Genomic DNA, 23587 nt, shown 5'->3' with positions numbered 1-23587 from the left:
AAGCATTTTATTTAGAGATATAGATATGAATCTCAAAGAAACACCCAGAGCTGGAATCAGATGCTTCCGGAAAATGTAAACAAAGAGAGAGGTATAAATAGGTCTTGTATAACTATTTCAGTGTTTAACCTATGTGCAAGAATCATATTAACAAAAATACAATTTTTTTAAAAGTATCACTACCCACAACAGCACTGTGATGTTATCACAGGAAGCAGTATAAGTTAAGGGGCAGAACCCAAGAGGTGCGGCGGGGTTCCTGAGCTCACACAATTACGGAGGGTTGGATCCAGTTTGAAACTCTGTTCTTATGATTCCAAAACTTGTGTTTCTCTCTCAATCCTCCTAGTAGCAACCTGTCAATAAGTAAAGTGCTTTGACATCACAGGAGTAAAAAAGATTAATTCTGACTGGCAGGGATTGGGAAATCTCTTTATAGAAAGTACCCTTTAAACTAGTCTTCGAGCCATCTCAGGCTGCTCCCTGCAGGCAAGGAAAGTGCCTGGACCATATTCCTCCCTCTTCTCCTGCCACTACCTGACTTCCTATCTGGGGTGGGGGAAGGATGGAGCTCCTGCAGTCCACCCACCGCATGATCCTAATGCGGGGGTCTGGCGAGCTCTCAACAGTCTGTAAACCATCTACAATTTCTCAGCACCTGGTGGCCCCACTATTACAGCTCCCATAAACTGCACCAATGTGGGTGTGCAATCAACAGAATAAGGAGAATAACAGTACATTTGACAGGGCTCACTGCAGTGTTACCAAACTCACTGTCTGTGTCTATGTCTGTCTGTCTACATATTTTTGCCTTTCTGACTACTTTTTTTTTTTTTTGCGGTACACAGGCCTCTCACTGTTGTGGCCTCTCCCGTTGCAGAGCACAGGCTCTGGACGCGCAGGCTCAGCGGCCATGGCTCACGGGCCCAGCCGCTCCAAGGCATATGGGATCTTCCCGGACCGGGGCACGAACCTGTGTCCCCTGCATCGGCAGGCAGACTCTCAACCACTGCACCACCAGGGAAGCCCTCTGAGTACTTTTAAGTCCTTCTCTTGAAAGTGGCACACATCTGGAACTTTTTAAAAGTGAACCCAGGGCTGCTGTTTTTAAATAAGTGTGTCTACCCATCTCACAACAGAGTGATTATGGATGAGACTGGGCTTGTTCTGTCATCATGTGCTGCTGTTTTCCCACAGTATTTCGTTGTACTTCTTAAAACCATTTCTAAATATTATTGGAATGTTCAAGTTTCTTTGTTCCAGTTTCCCCCTCAAAATTTCAAAATGTTAGAACATCTTTCTGCTCGTACAGTGGTTATTTAAAAATTTTTGAAAACACATATTTTCATTTATATATATATATAGAGAGAGAGAGAGAGAAATACACATATTTGGGTTACAGATTGCTATTAACATTTCAGGGATGGTTGTTGTTTGACACAATTAGCCTTGATGGAAATTTTTTTCTGACCTCTGACTAGTTTTTCTTACACCCCACTTACTTTGGTTAGGGTTTATTTTGGTTTTTGCATAACTGGAATACATTATCTAGCAATGCTTTCAGATAATCTGTGGGTGGTAAAACGTTGATCCTTGCATATTTGAAAATTTTGTTTATTTTTCTACTTGGCTTTGTAGAAATTTGGGGATAATTATCGATTTCTCACCTGAGCTATGACATTATAGCCTACTGTCTTCTCAAAACCCAGTTTGGCAATTACTCTTCGGCAAATGATTTCCCTCTGTTCTGGATGAATTTAAGATTTTCTTTTTCTTATCCTTGGTGCGCTGAAATTCAAGTGCTCAGTGGGTCTTTTACATCCAAGTTTTCATGTCTTCCTTGAACTCTAGAAGCTTTTTTAAAAAGATCATTTATTTATATTTTTACTTCCCATCTGCTCAGTTATCTCTTTCTGAGATACTTACTGGGCTCCAGTGAGAATTTATTCCAATGCCTGCTGTCAATCCATGGTTTCCAAATAGTTTCCCACTGACAGGCTTCTTGATAAAAGTGGATTCAGGTCTTGAGTGGGAGGTACAAGACAGCCTTGGGACACCTCATTTCATTTTGAAAGCAGAGCACCTATCAAGGATCATAATGACCCTACCAAAAGGACAGGAGTCACCTTGATAATCTGAGCATCAGAAACAAAAATAACTGGAATGAAATAAGACACATCAAATACCCCCCAAAATTATTCAAAATAATAATAAAATCTCATTGGTCATCTATTTGGCTATCTTGAATACTGCATAACATATTTAAAAATTAAAAAACAAACAAAAATATCCCCAAACAAAAAATATGAAGAATGCCCAGGTTCAAGTCCCAAAATCTTCTCTGCCTATACATGAATGGTCCTAATAATAGAACACCTCATTCATATGATCAAAGAAGAGACAAAAATTAGGTGTGTGAAAGTGTCTGAAAACTTTAAATTTACATGCATAGAAATGATGCCATTTTAGGGCTTTTCAAATACAGACACTGATATACACCTACAAATCTACCTATTAGCAGGGGAGATGGGCCCTGAATACCCCCCAGCCCAGGTCTGAGGCAGGAGATGGATGGGCTCCAGCCTAGGCATTTACAACTGGCCTCCTATTTACATTTCTTCAGGCGAGAAAAAAGTGGGCTTCAGGCCAGATACTTACAATTAGCCTCCTGTTTGCATTTCCTGAGACAGGAGATAGGTGGGCTCCAGGTTGGATATTTACAACCAGCCTCCTATTTGCTCTCCGAAATGAAAGTAACAACAGAAACAGGGTAAATAGCCAGGCTTTGTCTCCTGCAGACACCTTAAGATAACAGTCATGGCAGGAAGAGACAGGGGCTAAATCTTGTTTGAGTAAAGGATCAAGAGGTCATATATTTCCCTTCCTTGGGGCACAGGAGACACTACACATGGGCAGAAAGGCTCCTTGGGGTCAAACAGGAAGGAGGCACCACCCCATAACATGTGATGCTAAGGCAGCAGTGTCACAGGCCTCTGGGCTGGAATCTATCTTGGAAAAAAGTTGTGCAAGCATGTTGGGGAGGGCCCTAGGGCAGGTCAAGTGTGGAAAAAGAAACCAGATAATTGGCCAAAGGTAAACAAGGACCCGGAAGAACTGCCCTATGTGAATGATTTAACCACCTCTTTACTGTGCTCCTCCTCAGCTCCTCCTCATTAAGGAGGAGGCCCACACCCTTCCTCTCTCTCTGCCTTGCTCCTATCCTACCCTTTCTCTCTCTCTGCCTTGCTCCTATCTTCACTAAACAAACTGTTTCTCTGTGTGCTCTCCCATGGTGCTGTCTCTCTAATAATAAACTTTGTAGCTGTTTTTACAGTTTTTGCCTCCCTGAGAAATGCATTTTTCACTGGGGCAAGAGCCAGGGAAAAAATAGCTTCTAACCTCTAGCCCTTGCTGGTCTGGTGGCTAGGATTCCTGGTTTTCATCCAGGCTACCCAGGTTCAATTCCTGGGAAGGGAACTAAGATCTCACTTCACACCACCGCTCAACGCTGCCTCTCCGAGATCAGGTCGACACCTACCACCCTTTCCAGATTTCCTACAACGATGATGATAAACTCAGAAAGAGTCTCATTTTCCTCCAAAAGAGCAGCCTTTCTGAAATAGGTGCAATATTTCCAATCCAGAGAAAGCCACACCATGTATCCCATCTTACTATTTCCCTTCCTCTATTTGAAATTAAGTTTCAAGCCCTTTAAAAGTATTTCTGTCTAATTCTGTGTGCTTTTTTTGTGTGTGTGTGTGATACGTGGGCCTCTCACTGCTGTGGCCTCTCCCGTTGCGGAGCACAGGCTCTGGACGCGCAGGCGCAGCGGCCATGGCTCACGGGCCCAGCCGCTCCGCGGCATGTGGGATCCTCCCAGACTGGGGCACAAACCCGTGTCCCCTGTATCGGCAGGCGGACTCTCAACCACTGCGCCACCAGGGAAGCCCCTGTGTGCTTTTAAAGTGACATCTGAAAAAAAATGGAGGGAGCTGGTGGAAAGCTGGTTTGTGATGACACATCAATGACCGGCTGCTCCCTGCAGATGCAAACCACCACTGGAAAGGAAACACATTTCCTGTCATGAGTATTCATTCCCTTTCAGTTTTTAATTTAATCCACTGCCTATAATTTTTCCTGTCATCAACAATGAAGGTGCCATCTGCACACTGTTGCTTTAATGCATACCCAATGGTTATTGACAAAGAAGCGTCCTGGGCAGTGGCCATCACATTAATTGTTCCATACATGGAACAGGAGGAGGGGTCCAACTGGCCTGATGCCCTCCAAGGGAAATAAAGGAGGTAAGGGGGACCTTCCTGCAGCTGGGTATCAGTCCAACTCCTGGACAGAGAGCTGCCTTCAATGCCTCTCATTCCTGAGACCAGATGTCAGTACAGACCGCTCCCGGGTATAAAGACTTCCAGAGAAAAGCCTCTGGTGCAGTTTCCATTCACTCTGGAACTTAAAAACACAAGACCACTAATACAGAGGATAAGCCTGATTTGGAGATATTCTCCTATTTCTAAATATCTATGCTGTATGCAATTTTGTCTACAGAATGTGCCCCTGAAGACTAGCCAGAAGCCTTGAATGTTTGTAAATATCGGGATTCTCTGGGCTTTGTCTGTTTTTTTAATCAACATGCCTGTTATTCTTCAGTTTCCATCAAGGAATTCTGTTGATCCTCAATCTCCAGATATTTTAGGCAAATATAAAATATTGTCCTAAATGATTCAGTCATAATTTGCTGAATAGCTACAACATTTAATGAAAAACATCTAAGAGTAACATATTTGGATTAAAAAAAAAAACCTTGTAAAATAGTTTTTTAATGTTTTCTCAAGTGTTTTAAAGTTTTGGACCAATTGATTTTTAAGACCCATAAAATGTTTCATTTACTAATATATAAGCTATAAATTTTTCAAACTAACATACCAAAAAGTTCATTACCTCATTAAGGCTGTCTTTGAAAATAGTCAGTAGAGAACTGTTTTAAGTTGCTTAGGACACTTTGGGGAATTTTTATTTTTCTCCAGTGTCAGATTATATTCATCCAAAACAAAAATAAAAACAGAAAATCCATCTCCATCTCATTTGTGAGCCATCAACATCCATCATGAGACCCTGCTTTGAGGTACACCAGCCAGTGCTAATAAATAAACTCATTCTGAAAAGAAGAATATCTCTACCAAAAATTTTCAAATAATCGGGCTTTAATCCTATCAGGATTCCGAAACTATTTGATATTTTAATAGCTTTCTTAGAATAACTGCATCTCCTTCTACATGGGCTACACTGAAGAAAACATTCATTTACATTTAAATAAATTATAAATATAAGAAGTATGTAAAATGCTCTTTCTTGATTAAGTCAAAAGTGTAGCCATGGAATAGGACATTACAACTTCTAACTGTATTTTTTTTTAGATAATACCTTGTAGGCATATATTCAATTCACTAAAAACCATCTGAAGGACATGCTCATACACCTTTCCAAGGAACTGCACTGATTTAAGAAAATGACAGACACAATTTTGCCCAAGTGTTCTCCACTCAATCAGTTTAAAGGAACCCATTAAATATCAAAATGAGAGGGGGAGGAAGCAAGATGGCAGAGTAGAAGGACGTGCTCTCACTCCCTCTTGCGAGAACACCAGAATCACAATGAGCTGCTGGACAATCATCGACAGGAAGACACTGGAACTCACCAAAAAAGATACCCCACATCCAAAGACAAAGGAGAAGGCACAATGAGACAGTAGGAGGGGTGCAATCACAGTAAAATCAAATCCCATAACTGCTGGGTGGGTGACTCACACACTGGAGAACATTCATACCACAGAAGTCCACCCACTGGAGTGAAGGTTCAGAGCCACACGTCAGGCTTCCCAACCTGGGCGCCCGGCAACGGGAGGAGGAATTCCTAGAGAATCAGACTTTGAAGTCTAGTGGGAATTGATTGCAGGATTTCAGCAGGACTTGGGGAAACAGACACTCCACTCTTGGAGTGCAAACGCAAAGTAGTCTGTGCATCGGGAACCAGGGGAAGGAACAGTGACCCCATGGAGACTGAACCAGACCTACCTGCTAGTGTTGTTGGGTCTCCTGCAGAGGTGGGGGGGGCCGCTGTGGCTCACTGTGGGGACAAGTGGGGGCAGCAGAAGTTCTGCGAAGTACTCCTTGGTGTGAGCGGTCCAGAAGTCTGTCATTAGCCCCACAAAAGAGCCCAGGTAGGCTCCAGTGTTGGGTTGCCTCAGGACAAACAACCAACAGGGAGGGAACCCAGCCCCACCCATCAACAGTCAAGTGGATTAAAGTTTTACTGAGCTCTGCCCACCAGAGCAACAGTCAGCTCTACCCATCACCAGTCCCTCCCATCAGGAAACTTACACAAGCCTCTTAGATAGCCTCATCCACCAGAGAGAAGACAGCAGAAGCAAGAAGAACTACAATCCTGCAGCCTGCGGAAAAAAAAAACACATTCACAGAAAGATAGACAAGATGAAAAGGCAGAGGGCTATGTACCAGATGAAGGAACAAGATGAAACCCCAGAAAAACAACTAAATGAAGTGGAGATAGGCAACCTTCCAGAAAAAGAATTCAGAATAATGATAGTGAATATGATCCAAGAACTCGGAAAAAGAATGGAGGCTAAGATCGAGAAGATGCAAGAAATATTCAACAAAGACCTAGAAGAATTAAAGTACAAACAAACAGAGAGGAACAATAAAATAACTGAAATGAAAAATACACTAGAAGTAATCAATAGCAGAATAACAGAGGCAGAAGAACGGACAAGTGACCTGGAAGACAATATGGTGGAATTCACTGCTGCGGAACAGAACAAAAAAAAAAGAATGAAAAGAAATGAAGACAGCCTAAGAGACCTCTGGGACAACATTAAACTTAAGAACATTCTCATTACAGGGGTCCCAGAAGGAGAATAGAGAGAGAAAGGACCAGAGAAAATATCTGAAGAGATTATAGTCGAAAACTTCCCTAACATGGGCAAGGAAATAGCCACCCAAGTCCAGGAAGTGCAGCGAGTCCCATACAGGATAAACCAAAGGAGAAACATGCCAAGACACATAGTAATCAAACTGGCAAAAATTAAAGACAAAGAAAAAATATTGAAAGCAGCTAGGGAAAAATGACAAATAACATATAAGGGAACTCCAGTAAGGTTAACAACTGATTTCTCAGCAGAAACTCTACAAGCCAGAAGGGAGTGGCATGATCTACTTAAAGTGATGAAAGGGAAGAACCTACAACCAAGATTACTCTACCCAGAAAGGATCTCATTCAGATGTGATGGAGAAATCAAAAGCTTTACAGACAAGCAAAAGCTAAGAGAATTCAGCACCACCAAACCAGCTCTACAACAAATGCTAAAGGAACTTCTCTAAGTGGGAAACACAAGAGAAGAAAAGGACCTACAAAAATAAACCCAAAACAATTAAGAAAATGGTCATAGGAACATACATATCGATATTTACCTTAAATGTGAATGGATTAAATGCTCAAACCAAAAGACACAGGCTTGCTGAATGGATACAAAAACAAGACCCATATATATCCTGTCTACAAGAGACCCACTTCAGACCTAGGAACACATACAGACTGAAAGTGAGGGGATGGAAAAAGATATTCCATGCAAGTGGAAATCAAAAGAAAGCTGGAGTAGCTATACTCATATCAGATAAAATACACTTTAAAATAAAGAATGTTACAAGAGACAAGGAAGGACACTACATAATGATCAAGGGATCAATCCAAGAAGAAGATATAACAATTATAAATATATATGCACCCAACATAGGAGCACCTCAATACATAGGGCAACTGCTAATACCTATAAAAGAGGAAACCAACAGTAACACAATAATAGTGGGGCACTTAAACACCTCACTTACACCAATGGACGGATCATCCAAAATGTAAATAAATAAGAAACAGATGCTTTAAATGACACAATAGACCAGATAGATTTAATTGATGTTTATAGCACATTCCATCCAAAACCAGCAGTTGATTCTTTCTTCTCAAGTGCGCATGGAACATTCTCCAGGATAGATCACATCTTGGGTCACAAATCAAGCCTCAGTAAATTTAAGAAAATTGAAATCATATCAAGCATCTTTTCTGACTACAATGCTATGAGATTAGAAATGAATTACAGGGGAAAAAACGTAAAAAACACAAACACATGGAGGCTAAACAATACATTACTAAATAACCAAGAGATCACTGAAGAAATCAAAAAGAAAATCAAAAAATACCTAGAGACAAATGACAATGAAAACACGACGATCCAAAACCTATGGGATGCAGCAAGGGGAGTTCTAAGAAGCAAGTTTATGGCTATACAAGCCTACCTCAAGAAACAAGAAAAATCTCAAGTAAACAATCTAACCTTGCACCTAAAGGAACTAGAGAAAGAAGAACGAACAAAACTCAAAGTTAGCAGAAGGAAAGAAATCATAAAGATCAGAGCAGAAATAAATGAAATAGAAACAAAGAACACAATAGCAAAGATCAATAAAACTAAAAGCTGGTTCTTTGAGAAGATAAACAAAATTGATTAACCATTAGCCAGACTCATCAAGAAAAAGAGGGAGAGGACTCAAATCAATAAACTTATAAATGAAAAAGGAGAAGTTACAACAGACACTGCAGAAATACAAAGCGTCCTAAGAGACTATTACAAGCAACTGTATGCCAATAAAATGGACAACCTAGAAAAATGGACAAATTCTTAGAAAGATATAACCTCCCAAGACTGAATCAGGAAGAATCAGAAAATATGAACAGAACAATCACAAGTAATGAAATAGAAACTGGGATTAAAAATCTTCCAACAAACCAAAGTCCAGGACCAGATGGCTTCACAGGTGAATTCTATCAAACATCTAGCGAAGAGCTAACACCCATCCTTCTCAAACTCTTCCAAAAAATTGCAGAGGAAGGAACACTCCCAAACTCATTTTATGAGGCCAGCATCACCCTGATACAAAACCAGGCAAAGAGACTACAAAAAAAGAAAATTACAGACCAATATCACTGATGAATATAGATGCAAAATTCCTCAACAAAATACTAGCAAACAGAATCCAACAACACATTAAAAGGATCATACACCATGATCAAGTGGGATTTATCCCAGGGATGAAAGGATTCCTCAATATACACAAATCAATCGATGTGACAGACCATATTAACAAATTGAAGGAGAAAAACCATATAATCATCTCAATAGATGCAGAAAAAGCTTTTGACAAAATTCAACACCCATTTATGATAAAAACTCTCCAGAAAGTGGGCATAGAGGGAACCTACCTCAACATAATAAAGGCCATATATGACAAACCCACAGCAAACTTTATTCTCAATGGTGAAAAACTAAAAGCATTTCCTCTAAGATCAGGAACAAGACAAGGATGTGCACTCTCACCACTACTATTCAACATAGTTTTGGAAGTCCTAGCCACATCAATCAAAGAAGATAAAGAAATAAAAGAATACAAATCGGAAAAGAAGAATTAAAACTGTCACTGTTTGCAGATGACATGGTACTATACATAGAGAATCCTAAAGATGCCACCAGAAAACTACTAGAGCTAATCAATGAATTTGGTAAAGTTGCAGGATACAAAATTACTGCACTGAAATCTCTTACATTCCTATACATTAATGATGAAAAATCTGAAAGAGAAATTAAGGGAACACTCCCATTTACCACTGCAACAAAAAGAATAAAATACCTAGGAATAAACCTACCTAGGGTGACAAAAGACCTGTATGCAGAAAACTATAAGACACTGATGAAAGAAATTAAAGATGATACAAACAGATGGAGAGATATACCATGTTCTTGGATTGGAAGAATCAATATTGTGAAAATGACTATACTACCCAAAGCAATCTACAGATTCAATGCAATCCCTATCAAATTACCAATGGCATTTTTTTACTAAACTACAACAAATCACCTTAAAATTTGTATGGAGACACAAAAGACCCCAAATAGCCAAAGCAGTCTTGAGGGAAAAAAACTGAGCTGGAGGAATCAGACTCCCTGACTTCAGACTATACTACAAAGCTACAGTAATCAAGACAATATGGTACTGGCACAAAAACAGAAATATAGATCAATGGAACAAGATAGAAAGCCCAGAGATAAACCCACGCACCTATGGTCAACTAATCTATGACAAAGGAGGCAAAGATATACAATGGAGAAAAGACAGTCTCCAATAAGTGGTGCTGGTAAAACTGGACAGCTACGTGTAGAAGAATGAAATTAGAACGCTCCCTAACACCATACACAAAAATAAACTCAAAATGGATTAAAGACCTAAATGTAAGACCGGACACTATAAAACTCTTAGAGGAAAACATAGGAAGAACACTCTTTGACATAAATCACAGCAAGATCTTTTTTGATCCACCTCCTAGAGTAATGGAAATAAAAAGAAAAAATAAACAAATGGGACCTAATGAAACTTAAAAGCTTTTACTCAGCAAAGGAAACCATAAACAAGACGGAAAGACAACCCTCAGAATTGGAGAAAATATTTGCAAATGAATCAACGGACAAAGGATTAACCTCCAAAATATATAAACAGCTCATGCAGCCCAATATTAAAGAAACAACCCAATCCAAAAATGGGCAGAAGACCTAAATAGACATTTCTCCAAAGAAGACATACAGATGGCCAAGAAGCACATGAAAAGCCGCTCAACATCACTAATCAATAGAGAAATGCAAATCAAAACTACAGTGAGGTATCACCTCACCCCAGTTAGAATGGTCATCATCAGAAAATGTACAAACAACAAATGCTGGAGAGGGTGTGGAGAAAAGGGAACCCTCTTGCACTGTTGGTGGGAATGTAAATTGATACAGCCACTATGAAGAACAGTATGGAGGTTCCTGAAAAAACTAAAAATAGAATTACCATATGATCCACCAATCCCACTACTGGGCATATATCCAGAGAAAACCGTAATTCAAAAAGACACATTCCCCCCTTACCTTCACTGCAGCACTATTTACAATAGCGAGGTCATGGAAGCAACCTAAATGCCCATCAACAGACGAATAGATAAAGAAGATGTGGTACATATATACAATGGAATATTACTCAGCCATAAAAAGGAACGAAACTGAGTCATTTGTTGAGATGTGGATGGATCTAGAGACTGTCATACAGAGTGAAGTAAGTCAGAAAGAGAAAAACAAATATCGTATATTAACGCATGTATGTGGAACCTAGAAAAATGGTACAGATGAACCGCTTTGCAGGGCGGAAGTGGAGACACACATGTAGAGAACAAACATATGGACACCAAGGGGGGAAAACCGTGGTGGGGTGGGGATGGTGGTGTGCTTAATTGGGCAATTGGGATTGACATTTATACACTGATGTGTGTAAAACTGATGACTAATAAGAACCTGCAGTATAAAAAAACAAACAAATAAAAAAACTAATACTAAACTTTCCTTGGGTAATTTGTATGGAAATATGTTAATATAAATGTTTCAGACATTACATGAAATTTCCAAAAATCTTATATGTTTTGGTATAATGTTATAAGTCATAATTCTAGTTATTACTTTAAAATGTATATCTCATAAATTTAAAAAATATATATCAAAATGATATTGCAGAAATACTGACATGGATTTGTGAGTCAAATAATTAATTAAAAAGAGAAAATGACATATATTTTGCCCATTTGCTTATTTGCTGATAAGAGTATCCTTTAAGTTTCTAGCTTAAGATGTCAGCTTATACCAATCTATTTCCCCTTTCCCCCCAAGACCACTCAAATTAAAATAAAGAAGGGAAACAGTATGTCAATGAAAAAAATGTTGCCTGCCATATCAGGAAACAGAGGATGTTGCAGCTATCAAGCCATCATATCACAGCCTCCCTGGGTGGTGAGCCCTGAGGGAACTCGGGATGGAAACAGGATGGCTGCCATCAAGCAGTCGGTCACTGCAGCCACCCCCAAACATGCACCCTGAGGGGACTCAGGATGAGAAAGCACAGGATACTGGCCCCAGAGAGCTGAGGTGCATATCAAAGGAATGATTTCAGTGAGCCCATACTCTTGCATCTTCCCATACATAGAAAAGCGCTGAATTCCTTAACTTGAGATGTCTGGTTTTCTTTAATTAACAGTAATCTTCTGATGTTCTGACCACTTGGTCTTTGTTGCAAAAACTCCCATATACCCTGGCTCCTCCCTTCCCTCTTCAGAGACGTCACTCCGAGCTACCTGAGAGGCTGCCTCCCGGGCCTAAGTCCTCAGTTCTGTCCACCAAATAAAACATAACTCTCAACTTTTAGCTTGTGCATTTTTTTCAGTCGCCAGGTATAAACTCCCCAAAACAAAGAGAATGGGAATGGGGCCATAAAAAGACAAGGTATTTCAATACACTACAAGAAGAGAGCACACACACAGACGGAGGTTTGGTAACTGCAAAAGCAGATGAAGGAAGCCCTGTGCTGAACACTGGGGAGGGGGCTGCAGGATGGAGGTAGCAGGTCTGCCATGTAGAAACCCATAGAGTTCAGAAGCGCCCTGAGTCTGGAGGAGGGCAGGGAGTATGGAGTGGAGCTGTAACAGGTGAATTCAGAGAAAGCTTTGTCAACTCCCTTCTGACAATAATGAGCAACCAGGTTTCTCCTCACTCCAAGGAGTGAAAACTCAAACAAACTGATCTGATCAGTGAGTGCTGTACAGTACAATATGGTAGCCACTCCAAAACGTGGCTCTTGAGTCCTGGATGTGTGGCCAGTGCTGTGAGCCTAACACACAGGATTTGCACAGCTTAGCTGTGCCCTCCCCTAAAAGCACTAACTATCTCATTAACATTTTTTATGTTTGCTACCTGTTGCAACTTTAATAATTTAGTAATACTAGGTTAAGTAAGATACTTATTAAAATGTTCCCTGCACCATTTTCCTTTTTAAATGTGACCACCAGAAAATCTAAAATCACATCTGGGGCTGATATTACATTTCTATTGGACAGCCCTGAATTAGGGAACAAAGAAGCTAACACAAAAAGAGAAACTAACACAGTAATGTGAAGCAATTATACTCCAATAAAGATTTAAAAAAAAAAAAAAAAAAGAGGTGCCTCGAAGCAAAGCATTCAGTCCTTGAGCATTTAGGGTCCTCAAAAATGTAACAGCCCCCATCTGATATAGCACTTCTACCAATGTTTCTGTTCCCTAATTTAAAAATAGGAAGAGAATACTAAGAATCAGAAGGCACTTTAGGAAGTCTTGCCAAACAAACAGTAAAAATAAACAGAAAGACAAATAAGCAAAATTAAAAGAAAGGCAGAAAAGTAACCCTACCCTAGAAGAAATAACATTGTTTGGTTTAAAACAAATGAACTACAAAAATAAAGAAGGAAAGGACAACCCTCCAAGCGGTATCCTCAGAGAAAGAGGGGCAAATGTACAAAGGACAGAGGGAACAGCAAAAGGAGGACGGACAGCGTGACCAAGGACATCGGGAAAGGAAGGTACAATAAGGTTTGGTGAAGAAGATAAAAAGGGAGAGCATCTTAGCTTGACCCCAGATCAGCTGACAACAGGAACACTCAACTGAATGGCATGGAAGCCACAGCACTAAACGCACACAGAAGGAAAACAGGGGCTCAGAAAAATGGTTTTGCAGAGATCAGTGCTTACACTGTCACAGAATCGTGAGGGCTGCTTTTTTTTTTCTTTTTAAGTCGAATCAAGCCAACTTTAAATTACAAAGAAATTAAATATGGCTAAAGAATGGAATGTACATGTTACCAACATGGAGATGGAAGGACTTCGAGAGAAGTAGGGACAGAACAAGAGTGATTACAGAAAAGGAAAACTGAATTCCGGGTGACAGAAATAACAAGAAGCTTTAAGACTGTCTTTTTTTTTTTTCACCAAGTTAGTTTGTAGATATAGTTAAGATTACTCTTCATTTTTTATTGAGGTAAATTTTTTAAATTTATTTTATTGAAGTATAGTTGATTTGCAATGTTGTATTAGTTTCTGCTATACAACAAAGTGATTCAGTTATACATTACATTCTTTTTCATATTCTTTTCCATTATGGTTTATCACAGGATATTGAATATAGCTCCCTGTGCTATACAGTAGGACCTTGTTATTTATCCATTCTATATGTAATAGTTTGCATCTGCTAATCCCAAATTCCCAATCCACCCCTCTGCCAACCCCTCCTCCCCTTGGCAACCACAAGTCTGTTCTCTATGTCTGCGTGTCTGTTTCTCTTTCTAGATATGTTTGTGTCGTATTTTAGATTTCACATATAATTGGTATCACAATATTGGTTTATAACATCATATAAGTTTGACGTGTACGTTACATTTCGACTTCTGTACACACTGCAGCACGCTCACCACCAGAAGGTTAATTTCCATCTGTCACCATCCTGTTGATGCCCTTAACCCGTTTTGCCCTTCTGAAAGTGCAAAAGTGAGCAGTGGAAGAAGTGAGAACAAAGGTTAAGAGGGGAGGTGGGGAGAACTGTGAATGAGCCAAGTTTATATCTGTCATAACAGGAATTCACAGAAAATGGGTAAAGTTGATCAATCCAGGAAGAGGAATATAAGCAGAGTATTAAAATTGGAGTCATAATCAGAAACAGAGGCAGCTGAAGGTCTTTGGGAAATGGTCAGAAATGGGAAATGTGGAGAGGGCCCAGGACTTTTCAGAAATCCTTTACTGTTGGCTCTGAAAACGTTGTGTGTGCCCTACTGACATTTATTTGTGTGTGTCTTCCAGTAAGACTTTATTTACAAAAACAGGCAGTGGGCATATTTTTAACCTGTGGGCTATAGTTTGTAATCCCTGCTTTATTCATTTTTACTACTTTGCATCTGCTAACCCCAAACTCCCAATCCATCCCTCCCCTACCCCCTCCTTGGCAACCACAAGTCTGTTTTCTATGTCTGTGGGTCTCTTTCTGTTTCGTAGATAGGTTCATTTGTGTCATATTAAAAATGTCATAGCCCCTACATTTTCTCCGTATTATGCACACACCAAATAACTGAAATGTCCATTTGGGGGCAGACACAGTGGATAATACAATGTCTAAATTTGAGAAAGTTCACCAATTGTGCAGTCATTACACTAACAACCCTTAAATTATCCTTGAAAAACAAAATAATAATCAGTTGAGATTTCCACGTGAAGGTAAAACAACAACAACAAAAAGCCTCTAAAAGCAAATATATAGGAAAGTATCTTCATTAGCTTGAGGAAGGGTCAGACTTTCTAAAGATAACATAAGCCCTAAACATAGAAGTAACGAATTACAAAATAAGGCAATTAAGAATTTCTGTTCATCAAAAGATACCATTTATCTGTAAGCATATTCTACTTCAATCAAAAGTTTACAAAAGAGGGAAAGAACATGAAGGGTGAAAAGATCAGCCAAAGAGTCAAAGAAAGTACTTGCAAAAATATTTTACGAAGGGCTCATGTCCATAATACAGAAAAACTCATACAAATCCCAATAAGGAAAAAACAAAACCACACACACACACAACACACACAAAAATAGGCAAGAGATATGAATAAACACTTAGTAACACTTTGTAAGAGAAGATGATATCCAAGTGGAAAATTAACAAATGAAAATGTCCTCGACTTTATTGGTAATCAGGAAACTGCTAATTAAAATCACAAGGAAGTATCACTCTCCACCCACCAGAATGGTAAATTTAAAAGACTAAAATACAAAGTGTGGGTGATTATGTAGAATAAGAAGAATTTTTCACACGCTGCTGGTGAGAACGTTAATTGGTGTAATTATTTTGAAAAGGGTTTGGCTTCATCTGGAAAAGTTAAAGATATGGCATCCTATGGCCTGGCTAGTCCCCTCCTATATATATACATACGTGACAGAAATACAAATACATCTGCGTCAAAAGACATGAGCATTTAGAATATTCATGGCAGTGTCCTTCATAAGACAAAAGCTAGAAACAACTTAAATCTCCATCAACAGAATAATAAATCATGTTATATCCACTTGATAAAAATGAATAAACTGCAGCAACAGGCAAGAACTTGGGTGACTCTCACAAAAATAAACGTGAGTAAAAGAAAACAAAAGAATACATATTGTGTGCTTGTGTGATTCCACTTATAAAGTTCTGGAGAAGGGCAAAACTAAACCCTGGCACTTGACTTCATGTTAATGGTTTTCCAGTGGGAAAAAAGGGGGGAAGAGCCGTCTTGGGTGGAGGTTACCTGCGTGGGTTCACTGTGATAATTCACCAAGTTGGTTTTGATATTGTGCTACACAGTGGATACATACTACACTGCAATTCAAAGTTGAAAATGACTTCAAAAATGAAATCTGACTAAGAGCTAGCCAGCATATTAAAGGTTACTGCAAATGTCAATAAAACATCTTAAGAAAAAACTGAATAAATGAATGTTTCCAGACCAGTGATTTCAATTGTAAATGTTATCAATTTGAGTTTAATCAATCAGTGAGCAGCCTCGGCTTAATTTGCTTAATCTGAGCCCCCCCAGATGACACACTGTATGTGTGAGCTTCTGAAGATGGCTGCAGTAGAGCAGAAAACCATTTTACGATTCTAAAGTTTCAAAACACCTGGAGCTCAACCTGACCACTTGCCTTCTCTCCACAAAATAAAACAAACACGTTTATTCTTGCTCAGACACCACCTCTTTTACCCCAAGACAGCAATCTTTACTGACAATTTGCCCTCAGTGATCCCAGAAAATTTCCCACGCTGGGAGTCATCTCACAGGTGGCACTCACTAACCACAGCAGCCACAACGTTCCCCCCTTTCTGCCCACCTCCACCTGCAGGGGGGATGGGTCAGCTCCTTCTTCTACTACCTGACTACCTGACTCAGAGCATGGAGTCAGCCCTGTGTCCAGGCCTCTCCCACAGCCTCCTCCCCTGCAGGATTTTAAACAATTCCTTACTTAATTTCATGTTAGTTTCAGTCAATTATTTGGCTCTCTGGAAGATATGACTCCATGGCTTTTGCTATAACTTCTAGCTTTTTCTCTTGGAAACTTAACAAGCATACTATGTGATGTCTTATCTTGTAATATCCCAAAAAAAATATTCAAAAAGGAGAGATAAGAGTAATAGGTAGGTGTGTGTGTGTGTATGTGTGTGTGTGTGTTTATATACAAATAAATGTGCACATGCAAACTTTTTTTACAATGGTTTTGGTTTTTACTTTGAGGGCTCTTTTTGCTAAAACAGTTTATAGCTAATATAGAGTGGGAATAAGGAAATCACTGAAATAAAGAGCATGGGAATCAGAAAGTTCCAAATTACTTTCGTCTTCTCTAAGGAGTAAAACACTACCTAATCCTGATAAATCAATAAGGGAGCAGAGATTTTCACTGGCATCTCTCCATGACAAGACCACTTCTCTTCCTTTAACAGCATGTCAAGGATGAATCAGGAGCTCTGAGAGAACTGAGCCTTTGGGGAATATCTTCAGGGGTAGACTTGAAAGGCAACATTTACAAGAAAGCTTCCTTTATTAAAAGTGCCCATAATCCCCAGCCTATAAAGCTAAAAGAATTTTGTACCTTTATGTTCCAGAGCCATAAAGAGGTTTAAGAGGGATACAATTTCTACCTTAATAAATCTGGATCAATTACAAAGGTACATTGTAAACAAGTTTTAATTTAGAATTTCAGTTCTGCTACCAGCAATGATGAACAAGGTAGTTCTCACCAGCCCTCTGGGCTACATTAGAAAAATGCAATGACCATGTGCATGAAGGCACCAGAGAACTAGCAGGGCAATGACGAACGGCAGGGCCAAGGTCCAGAAAAGGGAGGGAAGTTTAGGAAAATAACAGGATCTGGGGCCATTTTTCCAGAACCATGTGATGATTTCTAAAGCAACGCCTACAATGCCAAAAGTTTAAACAGATCTTGGCAGACTCAACAGCTAGCAGGACAAATAGGGGTGCAGGATCCACAGAATAGAAGGAAGACCCTGCTGAATTCTCTATTTGCACACCCTAAAACATATATGCAAAATTCAGAAACTAACCAGCCCTCACAGGAACGGAAGCCCAGGTCCTCCTCTACTCAATCACTAACTGGATTAAGGTGATTTGTGCTTGCTGGTACCTATAGCCTGGGTGTTGGTCAGAAGCAAACATAAAACTGGAGGGAGGTAGTGTCAAGATCTTCAAATTAGCTCTGTGATTTTTCACATACAATATCTGGGACAATATTTAAAAGCATCCAGGCTTAGAAGTAACATCATGAATCATTTCAATACATACTTTGTAAGAGATTTCTAAAATAAAAATAGGAATAGGGATTGAATATGCAGCGATGGTGAGAGTTACGTAATAGTGGGGAAAGAACACAATTTTGTTTTAAAACTCAGTTTATTACTTGGCCTATTTATGTCACTTTAAAAGTAATGCCTGTTAATATTGTTTAAGGCACCATAATGGTGTTATGCCATTTTAATTTTTAAATATTTCTCTAAACATCCCAAAACACAGAGAAAAGACAGCCTGAACTGCACCAGAAGGCCTTGAGTGTTGGTGATTTGGGTGATTTTCCCCCCTGCAGTCCTTTTTTGGTTTAATTTGATTTCTTGCACAAAACACATATTTGTAGTTGTAAAAAATATCACTTATAAAAACATTATTAGGATAATTACATTATTGCACCTTGGGTTTTCCTCATAGACTGTCTTCAAGGTGTGCAATTTTTACAGCAAATATTTGGTAATATTAAGTTAGAGTTGTAGCCTTTTACATAGTGAAAAGTAAATATAAAATCATAAGTCTGACAAACCAGAGCAGTGGCCACCAAGGGATTTCAGATAACACACAAGCCCTCAGATACTGGGCTCCACACCCATGCCTGCCCTCTGCAGTAGCAAACCCCAAATGCACAACCACTTTGTTCTGCTGTCTTATGACTAAAGCTTCTAAAAAGTTGAATCTGCAATTCCAAACGTACAAAAGAGCAAAAATCATCCACGCATCATTATATATTATACATTTCCGTATACTTTTCTGTTGATTCCTATTATTCATTTTAAATACCTTGCCTTCTGGCCATGCTTTCATAACTGTACACATTTATTTTATGCAAATCAACACTCGGAATGGCCTTCAGATATATGTGTACAGGCAAATGACTAAATGGCATGCATAAAGGAGAAATATTATGAAAACTGTTGGTAGTTTAAGAACCTTACACTTGCATCACTTCAAAATGATTTCTTAGGTATTATCTCATTCCCAGCCCAGATACAAGCCCATGAAGTAAATTAATAATCACCATAAGTCAGAGTATGCATTTAGGTACTTTCATTTCATAAATTTATCTATATACCTACATGAAGTTCACATACACGGTTATATATCATAGATAGTATACCCAAAATGTCTCTGGAATCTGTCCACGTCTCCACATTCACACAGTGACCATTCTAGTTTCGACCTCTTCATCCTTTGCCTACACTTTCTCTTCTCTTTAATCTGTCCCACACATACACTGCCCTCAGCATCCTCGATCTAAACACAGATCTAGTAACATCCCTCCTCTTGATTAAAAATCCACCACCCCTTCCCATGCTTCACCTCATGCCTCACCAAGGGGGCCTGGTGGATAGCTAGAGCAGGCCACTGCAGGTAAAACTATCCCTCTAAACACACAGGCTTTGTCTTTAGAAATTTATGCACATTTTTTTCATTCTAGTCTATAATTTATACTTGTTGTGTTGAATACAAATATAATGGTTTGGACTGTTTCCATTTCTAGGAAAATATCCAATGGCAAGCTGGTCTTGCAGCTTCACAAATCCTCTGGCACACCACCACCTCCGCCTCATGTACTGGGAGATACCCAGGCGAGGGTCCAGGGCAAAATGTAAACTCTGCAGAGCCACTCGACACACCTCATGTTCAATATCTCTTCTGTCTACGGTATGAACTCACCTCAGCCCTCCCACCAAAAGATAACCCCATCCTTGCAAGGTGTGTTTCTAGAACATCATTATTACAAAAGGGTACCTAAGAGAAAGTTAGTAGTTTTGTTAGTATGATATCCCTCCTTTAAAAAATTCTCAATACACATAGCACATTCAAGTTTCTGAAAAGTTTTTCAGCAAAACCCGCAGCGAAGATCAACTGGGAGCCAGTGTTCCACAGAACACACCTTGTTGAGGGTGTGCTGTTCTCACCCCACTCTCATCTTTCCTCACCCTGTTCGTCTCACCTGGAAAGCCTTTCTTATTTTCTCCAACTGGCAAACTTCTGCTCACCTTTAGAAATCTAATTCCTAGCCACCCTGGCTGGAAGTAAATATTTCCTACTATGTGTGTCTGTACCACTTTACAGACATTTCTGTTCAATTACACATGATATAATCTTGGATTTACACGTCAGTCTCCCTAGATAGACTGTGAATTCTAGAAGTAGAAATAATCCCTTAACCATGTATAAACTCCCAGAATCTAGCAAAGTCCACAAGAAGGGTTCAATAAGTATGTGTGGAATAAGTTGATAAACAGGTAAATGATCTTCCATGAAAATAAGATATGTAGAATCACACATTATCTTCCCTATTACTCCCGCCAGGAAATCTCTGCTGGCAGAAAGAGGAACAATAACAAGATTTGGGAGAAAAAATGTTCTCTAGAACAGCCCAGTAAGAATGGGCAAAGGACCCCTGGAACAAAATTTGTAAAGAGAACCTGACAACAGTTAGGGCTCTGCCACATGGATCACTTATGAGTCACTGTATCTCTGTCCAGGGCCCCGAGAGTCTGGCTGGAAAGCCCTGGCTCTGCTTCAAAACCAGACAGAGCCGAGTCCTGCTGGAATACAAATGTTTGCATACTTCATTATTTCTAATGGAGAGACTTCCTTTTCACCCAGGATCTCAGGATAGTTACATTCAATCAGTTACACTCAGGCAGTTTAAATAAATTAAGCTGACTTCTACCTGCAAAAGAAGTTACAGATTCTAAAAGAGGCAGGAGATGCAAAGGACTTGCAAGGCAAATGTGGATGTTCCACACAGCCCTGCCTCTAACCAATGAGCGACCTTGGGCAAGAGACCACACCTTTCTAGGCACTGACATCCCAACCTTTGAGTTGAGTAGCTACATAATGAAGATCAAGCAAACCTTCTGTGAATCACCAGTGTGTGGCAAGCACTTTCTCTTATTTAATCCTCTCAAAACCCTGTGAAGTGGGTATTATTATTCTCATTTTACACATGAGGAAACAGGGCTTAGAAAGGTAAAGTAATTTGCTCAAGGCCACTCCATGAGCTCACAGAATTGCTGGGCTGGGAAGTTAAATGCATTCCCGGCTAGATCCACAGTGAGAACAATGTATTAACTGGAAAATACAGACTCAGGATGTTTAAGAAACTTTCCTCAGAACAACCAGCCAGAAACGAGCAGAGCCAGAACCTACCAAAGGTCCCAAGCACAAATCCTGAGCTCTCTGAAGTAACAGAGAAGCTGCTCCATAAAGCACTTGCCTCCCCAAATGCTGCAGGCCTGTGCTGCTCCAACGCCCCTGTAACTCCATTTCTCCACCATGGCTCCGCTTAACACCAGGGCAGCTTTCTCAGGCCCTCTTCCCCTAACCCCATATCTCCATCCTTTCCCCTTTCCTGCAGCCCAAGCTCTGAAAACAGGAATTTTTGCCCTGGTAACCCACGAGACAGCACTTGTCTGCCTTTACAGCTCTCCTCTGTGATAACCTGCCCACGTCATCGCACACACATTCAATATTTTGAAGCATAGGTCTATCTGTAGAAGGAAGTACACATTTAACACAGGTGTCATGTGGGAAAGCAAGCCATTCATCACAGCAATTTAACTAGGTTAAGTGATGCAACATACATCAGTGTAAGAGAACGGGGCACTCTTTATTTGCAAGACTATGAAATCTTACCTGTCTTTTTACACCTCTAATCTGCACACCTCTGGAGGCTCTTAGCACTTTCTACCTATTGTAGCTATTCTCACACCCCCTTCCTACCACATTCTTCCCTCCCTGAAACAGCGTCACACCTGTACACTTCTCCAGAGCACAGTCCAATGAATGCCTTGTACAGGCTAGACACTGAAACCCATTTATAATGACTTAAACGCTTTTGTAAAATATTTATATCGTATGAGGATGTGCCAACTAAATATCCAATATCCATATTTAATATGGGAAACTGAATATCCAAAGCAGTCTAGAAGAGCGAAAGAACAAACTTACCCAGGTATTACACAGATCTGCCAATTGAAGTGCACAAGCCCGTGGGGCTGAAAGCAGCTGCCTGAAGGAGCAGACAAGTGTATCCCTGCGGCGGAGCTTTGTTCATCCTCAAAGCAAGACGACCCACACTACCCTCACCAGGAAGGCAAAGAATGCCCATTACTGGAATTGGGGAGGGGGTCTAAATGCTCAGAGTTGGCCCTTTGCCTGGACATATGAACCAGCTTTAAAGCCCAAGGCCAGGCCTCTACCCAGAGAAGTTGCATACCACGGGCAGCAGAAAAGCCTAGAAATGTCTAAATTGACTATAAATGTCGGACTGCATGCCAATACTTATACCAGAAGGGGTACTAATACGTGATCATTCGGACCTGTTCTTGAGGATTCCCGGCTCGGGACGGAGATACTTTCGTCCTGAGTTTCTAAACCGAGGGCAAGGCGGGTCTGAAGTACCCGCGCACAGGTGGCCGGGGCGCGCGCCAGGCTCCTCCCAGGCGACCGGGGAAACCGAGGCACGCGGCGGCGGGCAGGGCCGGGCCGGGACTCACCACGTCCATGATCTGCAGAAGGCTCAGGGAAAAGTAGACGGTGAGCGGCTGCGAGTCGTTGGCCACGGGCCTCTCCAAGGGGTTGTAGTTCTTGACCAGGTCCTTATAGAGCTTCCTCTGGAACTCGCCTTGCAGGGACACTTCAGGAGAGGAGAGGAGAGCCGAGCGGGCTGCTCAGGGAAGGCCAGAGGGGATGCGCCCCGCGCCCCCTGCCCGCACCCCCGGCCGCCCAAGCGGCGCAGCCCAGACGCGCAGGGCTCGCCTTCCCGCGGCACCGCCGACAGCGACCCCCGCCGCCCCCGGCGGGAGCGAACCCCCAAACCCGGGGCCGGCGCAGGGCGCCCCAAGCCACCCGGGATGCGCCCGGGATCCCGCGGACGAAGAGTGGAGGGCGGGGAGACCAGCGGCTTTACCGTGCAGGAGCGACGCGGCCAGCACCAGGCACAGTAAGCGGCGCATTTTGGGGCCGGAGCAGCGCGTCTCGGAAGTCGGCTCGGGCCTGCGCCTGCGGCCGCAGAGCCGCTTCTCACGGTTCGGCTCGCGCGTCTTTAAAGAGTCGAGCGCGCGCCCCCGCCCCGCCCACCCCCGCTCGTCTCTCCACGTGACGAGCCCCGCCCCCGCCCACCCGCGCCCCTCCCACCCGTCCCTTCGGGCCCACCCCCCGCCCGCCGGCCCTCGGGCGGCTCGGCGGCCGCAGTGGGGAACAGTAGACCAAACGCTCCCGGGTAGGTGCGCC

At 41.2% G+C, this 23587-nt stretch overlaps 1 protein-coding gene across 1 annotated transcript in view; it reads right to left on the bottom strand.

Annotated features, from left to right (window-relative positions):
• The window catches only part of CHRNA7 (cholinergic receptor nicotinic alpha 7 subunit), a gene marked incomplete at both ends in the record, with an annotated part of 130057 nt that extends 106747 nt beyond the window's left edge, over nucleotides 1-23310 (bottom strand). The window contains 2 exons of the mRNA XM_079699708.1: nucleotides 22852-22991; nucleotides 23265-23310. Coding sequence (XP_079555834.1) covers nucleotides 22852-22991; nucleotides 23265-23310 — 186 coding nt within the window. The remainder of the gene's footprint in view (nucleotides 1-22851; nucleotides 22992-23264) is intronic.
• Between the last annotated feature and the right edge of the window lie 277 nt (nucleotides 23311-23587).

The sequence above is a fragment of the Hyperoodon ampullatus genome (genome assembly GCF_949752795.1).
Source record: "Hyperoodon ampullatus genome assembly, chromosome: 3".
Lineage (NCBI taxonomy): Eukaryota > Metazoa > Chordata > Mammalia > Artiodactyla > Ziphiidae > Hyperoodon > Hyperoodon ampullatus.
This window is presented reverse-complemented; position numbering and strand designations above follow the sequence as displayed.